The sequence below is a fragment of the Schistocerca piceifrons genome, chromosome 4, assembly GCF_021461385.2.
Source record: "Schistocerca piceifrons isolate TAMUIC-IGC-003096 chromosome 4, iqSchPice1.1, whole genome shotgun sequence".
In the NCBI taxonomy this organism is placed as follows: domain Eukaryota; kingdom Metazoa; phylum Arthropoda; class Insecta; order Orthoptera; family Acrididae; genus Schistocerca; species Schistocerca piceifrons.
Window position 1 is genome coordinate 647,828,112 of NC_060141.1, and position 13,056 is coordinate 647,841,167.

Sequence of the window (13,056 nt, forward strand, 5' to 3'; positions counted from 1 at the left end):
ACACAGGATAGAGTAGCATGGAGAGCTGCATCAAACCAGTCTCAGGACTGAAGACCACCACCACCACCACCACAACAACAACAACAACAACAACAACAACAACAAGATATGATAGAAGAAGAAACAAGAGTCTATTTAGAAGAGATGGTGATCCAGTATTAGAATCAGAATTTAAGAGAGCTTTGGAGGACTTAAGATCAAATAAGGCAGAAGGGATAGATACCATTCCATAAGAATTTCAAACATCATTGGGAAATGCGGCAACAAACCAACTATTCAAGTTGGTGTGTAGGCTGTATGAGTCTGGCAACATACCATCTGACTTTCAGAAAAATATCATCCACACAATTCTGATGACTGCAATAGCTCACAAGTGCGAGAATTATAGCTCTGCATCCAAGTTTCTGACAAGAATATACAGAGGAATGGAACTTTAGTAAAGGTAAATGCACCAAAGAGACAATTCTGTGGTTGATAATGGAAGCAAGACTAAAGAAAAATCAAGACACATTCATAGGATCTGTCTACCTGGAAAAGGCGTTCAACAATGTAAAATGGTGCAAAATGTTCGAAATTCTGAGAAAAATAGAGATAAGCTACAGGGAGAGATGGGTAATAGAGAATATGTACAAGAGCCAAGAAGGAATAATGCGAGTGGATGATGAAGAAGGAAGTGCTTGGATTAAAAAAGGGAGAGGTGTAGTCTTTTGCTCCTACTGTGCTATCTGTACATTGAAGAAGCAATGATGGAAATAAAAGAAAGATTTAGGAGTGGAATCAAAATTCAAGGTGAAACGATATCAATTATATAATTCACTGATTACATTGCTATCCTGAGTGGAAGGGAAGAAGAATTATATGATCTGCTGAATGGAATGAACAGTCTAATAAATACAGAATATGGTTTGAGAGTAAATGAAAGAAAGACGGAAGTAGTAAGAAGTAGCAGAAATTGGTACAGCGAGAAACGTAACATCATGATTGATGGTCACAAAGTAGAGTAAGTTAAGGAGTTCTACTACCTAGGCAGCAAAATAACTAATGACAGATGGAACAATAACATCAAATGCAGACTAGCACTGGAAAGAAAAGGGCATTCCTGGGCAAGAGAAGTCTACTACAATGTAGCATAGGTCTTCATTTGAGGAAGAAATATCTGAGAATGTACATTTCAAGCATAGCATTATATGACAGTGAAAGATGGACTGTTGGAAAACCGGAACAGAAGAGAATCTAAGCATTGGAGATGTGGTGCTACAGACAAATGTTGAAAATTAGGTGGGCTGATAAGGTGAGGAATGAGGTTCTGTGCAAAACCAGAGAAGAATGGAATATTTGGGAAACACTGACAAGGAGAAGGGACAGGAAGATAGGACATCTGTTAAGACATCAGGGAATGACTTCCACGCTACTAGAGGGAGCTGTGGAGGGCAAAAAATGTAGAGGAAGACAGAGATTGGAATACATCCAGCAAATTGTTGAGGATGACTCTGAGATGAAGAGATTGTTGGCACAGGAGAGGAACTCGTAGCAGGCTGCATGAAGAGATTGTTGGCACAGGAGAGGAACTCGCAGCAGGCTGCATCAAACGAGTCAGACGACTGATGAGAGAGAGAGAGAGAGAGAGAGAGAGAGAGAGAGAGAGAGAGAGAGAGAGAGAGAGAGTGTGTGTGTGTGTGTGTGTGTGTGTGTGTGTGTGTGTGTGTGTGTGTGTGTGCGCACGGGCGCGCACGCGCACAGACGGTTCACTAGTTGTATTTGTGTTTTCCCTCACGTTTGGTAGTCTAAAGACCTAACAATTTTGTGACCACAGACAGACAGAGAGAGAGAAATTTATTCTATGCTTTCTGGGTCATTGTTATATTCGCATCGTAGCTTGTGTTGCAAACAAACAGTTGAACTACAATAATATACAGACCAAAGTTCACACGGTTCTTAAGTTAACAAGAAGTAGAAGTAAAAATAAGTTCTGCCAAATCATGAAAACAGCAGACCTCATATGGGATGAATGCTAAGAAATGGAAACCACGGAAAACATGAGCTAGAATAGTGACACCATAAATCTAACAACAGCCCTCCCACACATGCTCCCACCATTCCACATCCTGTTTGGTTTTTTTCACCCTACTGAAGAAGCAACTCTCCAACATACATAATGAACTAATATTCCTAATTACACAGGGCTATGTCTTCTCAAATACAGTCATAGTGTGAAACACTTTAAATGCAAATCAATTCTATGCAACTTGCGTTACTTTTCATGAAGTATGGGATCAGATGGGAGGTAAGCTATAATCTGCTGACAATGGATGACAAGAGTGTTTGCACTGAAATATATAAATGTAAGGTGTCACCACTAATTGAATGTAAACATATTAAACGAGGCACTTTAATATAAATTGAATGGTTCACTATTTTCTTAACAACAGGTGTCATGATTTAAAGTGACATGAGGATTGACTTAGCCGACAATAGAAACCTCAACAAAAGTAAATAAAAAATAGTGAATACTGCACTACAAGTAAGTTTCTCACATAAAACAGTAACCTCTTAAATTATGATAAGCCAGAATAAATTAAGAAAACAAACAGAAAGAGAATGAAATGTTTCACCTCTGTGTTTCTGAGCAGGATATGTGGACCCAAATAAATTTACTGAAAAGAATGTCTAATAAATAAAAATTCACTTGCAAAATACGAACCTCTGTTTTCGCTCAATATGCTGAGCAATGAGATTGCTGTAGTAATTCTCCAGTGTCACTTTGGCTTTGGTTGCTTTATCCAGTGTGTGACCGCTGAAGCGGGCAGTGTTCTCTGTTGCAGTCATTTCCAGGACTCCTGAAACATTTATGTCACCTCAGTAAACACACTGCAGCTTTAGTGAGCACAAGCTTAACAACTAATTAGTGGTAGGAACAACATTTCATAATTTGTTGCTGAAAAGGAAAGAACTTTCACACAGACAACACAAATGAATAAATTGGTGAACTGCTGCTGATCGAACCCTAGCCAAAGAGATGTTTGAGAACAGTACAGCCTGAAACACAATGTTCCCTTCTTACTGTACTTCCAATACATCAAAGTGATTTGTTTTCTTATTTAGGCCAAGCAGTATTCGTTATGATCCAAATACTGCACCATATAGCAGTTTTACAAGAGGACACTCCCACTAGAGTGGATAACAAATGCCTGAACAGGATTACCATTGTTATTGTTATGTACACATCCACTGAGAAACGAGGAACAAAGTCAGTACGAAGTTGCAGAAACTGACATTTATTAAATTCAAACAATGGAAAATGCAGGATGGAATGTAACAATATTAGAAAAGGAAAGTTGTTACTGACCATATAGCAGAGATGCTGAGTCGCGATAGGCAAAACAGAAAGATTCACACAATTACAGCTTTTGGCCATGAAGGCCTTAGTCAGCAACAGACACACGTATACACACCAGTGTGTGTGTGTGTGTGTGTGTGTGTGTGTGTGTGTGTGTGTGTGTGTGTGTGTGGGGGGGGGGGGGGGGGCAGCAACTTTCCTTCTCTACTATTATTTATTAAATTCAGTATTTTTAGGAATCTCATTCTCTTACTACCAACTTAAAATTGCCATACCCAATAAGAAATACAGAGAGTGGACAAAAATATACAGAAACACCAAAAATGCAACACATTACCGTGTCTAACATGGTGTAGAAAAACTGTTGGCATTGGAAACAGCTTCCAATCATCTCGGAATGGATAAACACAGGTCCTGTATGGTTTTCTATGAACTCTTACATGATTACTCCTGGAAAATAGTGGCAAGTTCAGTTAAAAATGATGGGGGGACAATAGTGAAAACACACCCTTCACTCCAAAGTAGACCATAAAGGCTCCATAATACTGGTATCCATTGCTGCCCAAAAAACCAGTCCCGCAAAGTGCAAGCTGGGTAAACAAGGGCCCTGTCATTTTCGAACACATCACCACAGGGGAACAAACACTGTACCATGGATCAGACATGATCAGCCAAAATGACCACATAATCCATGACAATAATGTGACACTGCAAAGTATCTATGGGAGACCATGGAATACCACAAATGGCTGTCCAAATCACCACCAAACTGCTGCCATATTTCACTCTTGGGATGTAAGACAGTGGGCAACAAGATTGACTTAACCAAATGATTTTCTTCCCTTGATCCATAGTGCAGGCTTTATGGCTTCAGCACGTTTTCCTGTTTCAGGCATCTGCATAATGATATGCAGCTTTTGAATTACAGCTCACTCTAAATTCCAGCTTATGGAGCAACCTTTGTGTTCTTTTGGTGCTGACAGGGTTCGCAAGTGCGAAACTCAGTTCTGTAGTGGCCTTTACAGCTGTTCTCCCCTCAATCCGTTTTGCCACAGTCCTCTCAATGACGATCCACCACCATCAATCAAGAAACACCTTCATCTGCATTGTGACTTAGTGGATAATATTTTTCTGTTTACCCTGTAGACAGTATAAATCTTCTTACGGGACCTCTTTAAATACTAAATATTTTAACTACCTTAGTTACAGAAACACCCACCATACACGCACCATCAACTTACACAAATTCAAAGTCACTTACATCTGACAATGTATTCACAACTACACACAACAAATACTTGCAATGTATTGAGGACACTACACAGGTGCCCTTCATGGTCAAAAAGGAAATGGGTCAATCAAAATGCTTCTATTTGATGGTGTTGCTGCACCATATAGGCAATGTAGTGAGACTCCAATGCTGGTGTTTAAGCACTGATACGTAGGCAAGAAATTAGTGTGGCATTCGTATTTTTCCAACATGCATGCGGTAAATGCGAAAATGTCACCTACGGTGATGTTATTACCAAATGCGTCCAAACAGGACTACGCACTTTTCTTGGCTTCCAAAGGCCAAACACTTATAGACATCCATTATGGAATGAAAAAAGTACATGGGGCTATGGGGCAGTGGTGTCATCCATTGTCTCCTCGTCCCACGAAGTTCAAGAGCCAGCCTCCTGCTGGAAAGGTGATGCTCACCCTGTTCTTTGGTTACTGTGACCCATTACTTATTCATTTTAAGGAACCTGGTTCCTCTATCACTGGGAAATGGTAACCTTGCAATTATCACAGCTTCCGTCACTTAAGAAAGGCCTTGGAGGGTCGATTCCTGTTGGACAAGGATGTCCAGCAGGCAGTTCGGACTACTTCATACAGTAGGACATGGTGTTTTACCAAACAGTTACCTTCAATCTGGTACATCTGTGGGTAGATTGCCTGAATGCTCATGGCAATTTTGTTTGATTGAATACCAATTTTTGACTGTAGGGTTTGCAAATGGAAACGTTTTGATCACCCCATCATACAACAGCGCAACCTGCAGGCTTGGATAGCATCTGCATTTATTTACATGCATGCATTTCTTGCAGCGTTCCCATATTTTTGTCCAATGCCTGCATGTGCTAAGTGTGATGTTAACACTAGGAGAATTAATCGGTCAGGACAAAAAGCACTTTGAGACATAGTATCCACGCACAGTAATGAACAGCGTGTGTTCTTCTGAAACCACACTTTCTGATGTTTGATTATCATCTCGGGTAACTTACAGCGACATTCATAATTTTGCCTGTGTCTGTACATCAGAGACCACGTTAACTATACCCAAATAGTTCAACCATGTATTTCTCCCTAGTATTTTTTATTTAATTTTGGAATATTTGTATCCGGCAGAACTAAGAATATCAGGAGGCAACTAAAGTTTTAGTTTGGTTCCCAAATTGCGAACAACAAAGAAGACTACTATAACTTTGGCAACTGAAGTAAGTGAAAAATTTATAAGTTCTTGATCAAATGTGTATATTTCCTATGCAGGTTACTCATGTAGGACATGTCACAACGTGCAGCGGTGTAGTGGGTAAGAACAGTTAGATAAACGTGTGTATGTCAGCCACACGAGTGGTGTAGTCCTCACAAATATTTCAGCAAAAGTGGTAATAAGCCGGTCAACTACATCCCTGCAATCAAGAAAAATGGACTTATTTTTGTAATTTAGTAGTTCAACGGAAATATTAAAGCAGCCGATATCGCCAGTGTGCTTTGACCCGTTAAATTTCCGTAGAATCTGAGCCATACGTAGCTTACAGTTATTCCGACTACTTCACACACAACGGCGTTACCAATTCTGAAATAAACAATTTTTCAACCTAATCCAAACTTCAGGCTATGCTATAGATAAATTTGTTGCCAACACAAGTATATTCCAAAGAGTAATGTATAAGCGAAACAGAACAGTTATTGTTCTGTTCCATCTGTTTGCACATGTCGTGTCACGTAATCTCTCTACATCAGGCCCAATGCCGAGGTCTTGTATCAATCCACTCTACTTCAACGGTTTTGATCGGCTTAGACAATTGTTGGGTCGATCTCGTAACCACACTCGCCGGTGATTGCTTCTTTTTATCACAGACGCACAGGTACTACAAGCGCAAACTAAGTTGACAATGGCGCGTCAGCCGGTGGGAGCGACCGTAAAGACATTTCCCCATTTATAGCCGTTCCCATCAGCCAACGCGCCGAGTGTCAACTTAGTTCGCGCGTCTATTACATACTTGGTCAGCTAAGCGAGCACAAATCCTAAGTTTACATGGGTCACAAACATCTGGTGACCAGCGTGACGTGGAAGGCTGAGTGCCTAAAGCCTCGATTACACTATAGAGAATGGGATCGAACACAGGCTAAGGAGCATTAGCAAATGGTTCACAAGCGTTCACTAAAATTCGCTTGTATCTGCGAGCAAAGGTTTACAACGGAGAGAACAAGACAGAACAGACTTATATGGCCAACACTACGAACCCCTATTTTTTGCAGTATAATTGATACACCAGTTTCGTACTATTCAAAGCCATTTATAGCCACGGTGCGAAACTGTGACATTCAGATATGATTATTTTGTATCGCGAGAATTCTGTTTTTGACAAGGCAAGGAAAACGGAGTAGGAACAGAAAACAAGATACTGTATGAATTTTAACGCAGGTCTGAAAAGTAAAATCGCAGCTTCAGCATTGTTGCAAAACCTTGCACGTATGGCGGCTGACGCTTTACAGTGGCTTTTCACTGCAATTTAGGGGGAAATTTAAAAGAAGGGCACGAACAAAAGAAACGTCAGCATTTACATTCTGTTTCTTAGCAACAGTATATAATTAGATTATTAACTGTCACGCATTTCGAAAGCTGCTATCTCGTAGACCGTTCCCGATATCTGCAGTGAAACACTCAAGGATTTTACTGAAGCACGTTAAGGAAGATAATGTCACTGTATAATTAATGTAATGTGAAATACTTATAAGAACTGACACAGACTACTTTATGAAATCTGCTACACAGGATGTTGCAAAAAGGTACGGCCAAACTTGCAGGAAACATTCCTCACACACAAATAAAGGAAAGATGTTATGTGGACATGTGTCCGGAAACGCTTAATTTCCACGTTAGAGCTCATTTTAGTTTCGTCAGTATGTACTGTACTTCCTCGATTCACCGCCATGATTTCATACGGGATACTCTACCTGTGCTGCTAGAACATATGCCTTTACAAGTACGACACAACATGTGGTTCATGCACGATGGAGCTCCTGCACATTTCAGTCGAAGTGTTCGTACGCTTCTCAACAACAGATTCGGTGACCGATGGATTGGTAGAGGCGGACCAATTCCATGGCCTCCACGCTCTCCTGACCTCAACCCTCTTGACTTTCATTTATGGGGGCATTTGAAAGCTCTTGTCTACGCAACCCTGGTACCCAATGTAGAGACTCTTCGTGCTCGTATTGTAGACGGCTGTGATACAATACGCCATTCTCCAGGGCTGCATCAGCGCATCAGGGATTCCATGCGACGGAGGGTGGATGCATGTATCCTCGCTAACGGAGGACATTTTGAACATTTCCTGTAACAAAGTGTTTGAAGTCACGCTGGTACGTTCTGTTGCTGTGTGTTTCCATTCCATGATTAATGTGATTTGAAGAGAAGTAATAAAATGAGCTCTAACGTGGAAATTAAGCGTTTTCGGACACATGTCCACATAACATATTTTCTTTCTTTGTGCGTGAGGAATGTTTCCTGAAAGTTTGGCCGTACCTTTTTGTAACACCCTGTATAGCTTTGTAAAGTGTGATCGATGGAAAAGCTGTTTCTAGTTATTCGGTTATTATATCAAAAGCTCCTAAATTTCGTGATGAAATTAATGCTAACTTGAAAGTATGCCTCGAGAATGATCGGGTCTACCGGGTATTTTTAATTTTACATTAATCAACATATTCGTATTATTTACTTTCAAGGGACTTAATTATGCTGAGCCGTTTTCATAATAAAATACAGAAGCTTGCGCCTCTGTCCTCCGGATCCGCTTAATGGACGAAAGCAACGAACGTCCCCACTCGGGATCTTTGAGTGCTTCGGCAATTTCCAACCGAGAATGTTTATTTTGTTGAACTGTGTATCTCTAATACCACAAGCACCTATGTTATCCACATTCTTCTTCTACCAAAATTACATTCTCTCCCGAACATTCCATGCTTCACCCAACTCGCGTTCAGCAACGGATGTAGTTCGCCAGCAAAACAGCAAACGAATGCGCTCTGTGCTCCGAGAGGCGAAGATGCGAACTTCCTTTGAAGCCGGCTCTGAAAAGGGAACACAATAAACGTCAAGCGAGGTCTCAATCGTATCGAACGCCTACGTCACGAAAACAACTCCCCAACGTCGTTACTTTTTGCAACCGCGCCACAATGTGATCGATACATCCACTGTGATTCACACCTTCAATATCTTACAGCTCTGCGACACCGAACTGTTCATGAAGATTAGAAAAACAGCTACTCGTGCAATACAAATTAAGCAAACAGGATGGTAAAGTGTTCTTCGCCTTTTAAAGCCAAGATGCACTAGTGTCTTCAGCATAATTTCCGACATTTCACTGGAAGATCACAGTAACCGACACTATCAGCCGCGATCCCCTGGGTGTAAAGAAACAGGAAGGGACGGCATCTGCTGCAAGACAGCGGCACGTTGTCAGTGGAAGACGCCCATGAGGGACAAAGAAAGCCTGTCCAGTAAGAAAGATCCAGTTTGCAACCTCTGTGTGCGACCACAACTGACCTGCTTCGTTACACCTGTACAGGTACCCGAATTACGTACCACACGGTACCACGGAATGTCTTTCTTCAGAAAACGACATGGCCGCCAAAAAACACAGATGCGTCGTCGTAGAAAATACGTGACATACTATATTGTTCAGAATATGGTAACTTTTATGGATATGATCAGCAACCATTATAATTCGATTTTCGAAGGGCGGTTTTCGTTTAATCAATGTGGCACACGTCTGAGAACATCGTTGCAGGTATCAGAAGGCAAAAAACACACGCATCCTCTCATTCTGGTGTATATGAAAACGTCACTATTCATTATGGATATGGTGTGGTGTCCTGTCGGGTGGGTTTCACAAAACAATTCGGCCCATCCTGTATTGCTACAATGAACTTGACGATGCAGATCAAAAAGCAACAATGGGCGAATTGTCGAACGGCGCTATAACGGCCTATTTGTGGAGCACCATGTTCGAAAGATCTATTTGAATATCACCACGAAATGAAAATAGCCTTATAAACGAAATACATATATATGAAAACCAGACTGGCTCCTATATCTGACGGAAATGTGAGGCCCCAATTAAAAATTATAAAAAGTAGTGCGTCGTGACTGGATATATTTAAAGAGGTTATGTGAATCCGTGCGGTGAGCAAGGTTCAAGTGAACACATTGCGCTTCACTAGGCATCTTTCTACTGGAGGAAGTATACCATCACCACCTTCTTTTACATTGGAAAAGCAGAGGTAACTTCGAACCACTGAGCAAGTGGCATTTTCCCACAATAACAGATCACTGTCAGAGGTGGAAGAAGGGATAAATGACAGGAGAGAATTCTTGTACCGACCGGAGACTGAACTTTGGTCCTTTGAGTTAAATTTTTCCGAGTCCTAATGCGCTTGACTCGAATTACTCATGGTGTGGACTCAAGAACAGCCTGCACAGACCTGTTCAAAGAACTTGGGACACTAACTATTGCTTCCCAATGTATTTATTCCTTAACGAAATTTACCATAAATAACGTACTTCTCTCTCAAACCAATAGCTCCACTCACAGATTTAATACTAGAAGTAAGACTAATCTACAGTAAGATTTAACGTCACTTTCTTTGACCTAGAAAGGTGTCCATTATTCAGGAACACACATTTCCAGTAACTTGCCAAGAGCCATAAAAAGTTTAACTACTAAGTTCATTTCAAAAACATCTTTAAGTGCATTGCTGACCACCCAAAATGCAACACCCTGAAGAAAGCATCAAAATCAAGTGAAATCTGCAGTATGTGTTTGCGGCTACGAGAGAGACATGTTTAGGATTTCAGCACAGACGCACATCATGGGCGCCAGTAGCACCACCTGCAAGCGCTGTAGAAGCCGAACAGAAGGCCTTGTGGACGTACTGGAATTGTTCTTTAGAGCGGGTGTTGAGCGTAAGCAGTTTCAGTAAGCTTCGCAGAGGACAGCTAGAGTCTTTCGAGCACGTGCCGGAGTTCAACCGAGGTAGAATAGTTGCCTATAGGCATTGCGGACCATTCTTCAGAGAAACTGGTGCTCGTGTCGGACGGATCCAAGCAGCCTGTGATGCGAATCTGTAATCGCAGGACGACGAACCGACGGGACCGATTGCACCGACCTCGTACCACTATACGTGGTGACAGGTTTATTGGGCGCATAGCAGTGATGGATGGCTCTGCCACATCACGAATTATATCACAACAAATTCTGTCTGTTGCGCAACAAGCATGTCCGCGCATATCACTCGACGGCGTTTGCAGCAGAGTGGACTGTCCGCCAGGCGCCAATTGTTGCGTTTACCATTCAATCAACACCACATGTGTTTGCACCGGCAATAGTGCGATGAACGACGGACATTGACAATCGAATGGAACGACACTGTTTTTACCACTTTGCGGTGACACTGAAAAATATTTGTGGTCCGAAGATCGACCCGAGGTGACTTAAAGGCGTACAGCTGTTCATTTGGTAAGCACAATTTATAACCAAGTTCTTATCGGACTCAAGACTTCTTTAGAAATTTCATCTTCTGAGATCCGAATGAACAATACTGGATAGAACAGGCAAGCACTAAATGGGAGTTTATTGACAGCGCTAGTAATTATACTTATATGGATATGGTGTCTGTTCTTTCGGACATGTCCGAAAGGACACCATGTCCATATATGTATATCATTCTGGCAATACCGGCCATGACCTCCTTCTGTGCGGATGCACTCCTATTCCCTGAACTCTTACGGAACTTGGTAAGAATGTCTTCCACGAGTAATGAGTTTGCTGGGGGGAGGGACACTACGAATGTAGTGTGTGGACATACAAGGTGAGAATGTGGGTCTCGCGGGAGGTGTGCGTGAGATAGTCCCTGCAGTCGCGCTATCCTCTGCCCTCCGTGGCTAAGATGGATAGAGCGTCTGCCATGCAAGCAAGAAATCCCGGGTTCGAGTCCCGATCGGGGTACACATTTTCACCTGTCCCCGTTGATGTGTATCAACACCCGTCAACAGCTGAAGGTATTAATATAATTCTGATTTCGTGCTAGTAATTGTCCCCAGATATGTATCTACGTTATTTGTACGTGTGCTGTTTCCCCACGCAGCAGTATCATATTCAGCACGTGGATACACAACAAACTGCAGCACTGAGTTTCCTCGCCAATCGTTTCCAGCTACTTTGTTAAGTAAATTGATTCTTGAGCCAAGCTTTTTCGACAGGTTCGTAAACTGCACGAATGAGCATCACACCTAGATATTCTTACTGCGCGCTTCTACATTATGGAGACAGAACGCGGCAGCTGCCTCTGGAGCAGCTACGTAAACACAGGGTGAGCGAGTCCTACCCATCAGCCGCTGGTGCACCAGTACGGAGACAGGGCCTGTTTATGCTTCAGGCTCTTTGCTCGCACATCGCCGTCATCGCCGCATTTAACCTACAACATCGCTGTAACGTCCGATCTGCACCAAGCGAGGGCTGCAAGTTGGTTTGTATTTGTAGCGGGTCACTCCCAGTCCTGCCGTTGTTAAGTTGACTTGCTTGTTACGCGGTTTCTCGGGTACCGTATGCAGACACTAGCGTTAATCATGTCTTGGAAACAATTTGAGGAGTGAGAACTATGAGTGACGATTTCACTTCGGCCGCATCTGAGCAGAAAGCTATCTGGGACCATAGGCAAGTGATAATCAGTACTGCATTATACTGGATAACGTAAGCATATTTTTGTCATGTCGCTGTTTCGCCTTCCTTCCAGGATGAATGTGTACATGTGGCAGAGATAGTAGATGAAGCAGATACAGGCAAAACGTGACAGAATACTTTCTCAAAATGAGTACCAATCGCTCTTCCACAGAAACTGTATTAATCCCAGCAATACCAGAAGGGAGTGTGTGTGTGTGTGTGTGTGTGTGTGTGTGTGTGTGTGTGTGTGTGTGTGTGTGTTTTGTACCTTGTGCCCACCTTTCGAACATACTGTAATCTGGTCAGTAACACTATTTTAAAATTTTGAAAACAATGTTTATTATTTCTATTAATTCTTCTACTTGATTCCCTAAATGTTTTCAATTTTTCACGTAAACCAAAAATTTTGACCAGAGGTTGCGGATGTTCCTCCGACAGGATTGTCTGTTGCAAAAATGCGAGTCTCAATGGTAGATGACACTTTCCCCAATGAACGTCGTATTCAATATTTTCAGGATCAGGATCTCACCTGTACATCGGATCTCTCTTTAAAAAAATTCGTTAATTGTTGTTAACTTTTATTCACAACACAGTTTATAATTTTTTTAGGACTACCCCTCCCCCTCCCGTAGGGTAGTACAAGTTACTGAAAATGCGGTGACGTTGCTGAAAGATATTTTCATGTCCTGGATCCTACTAGCACATCAATACTCTTCAAAAAGTACA

At 41.9% G+C, this 13,056-nt stretch overlaps 1 protein-coding gene across 4 annotated transcripts in view; it reads right to left on the reverse strand.

Moving 5' to 3' along the window:
• LOC124794783 (serine/threonine-protein kinase tricornered) overlaps nt 1–13,056 on the reverse strand; it is a 583,408-nt gene that overhangs the window by 31,243 nt on the left and 539,109 nt on the right. For all 4 annotated transcript variants that reach the window (XM_047258422.1, XM_047258423.1, XM_047258424.1 and 1 more), the window contains one exon: nt 2,702–2,837. In XM_047258422.1, the coding sequence (XP_047114378.1) occupies nt 2,702–2,837 (136 nt within the window). The remainder of the gene's footprint in view (nt 1–2,701; nt 2,838–13,056) is intronic.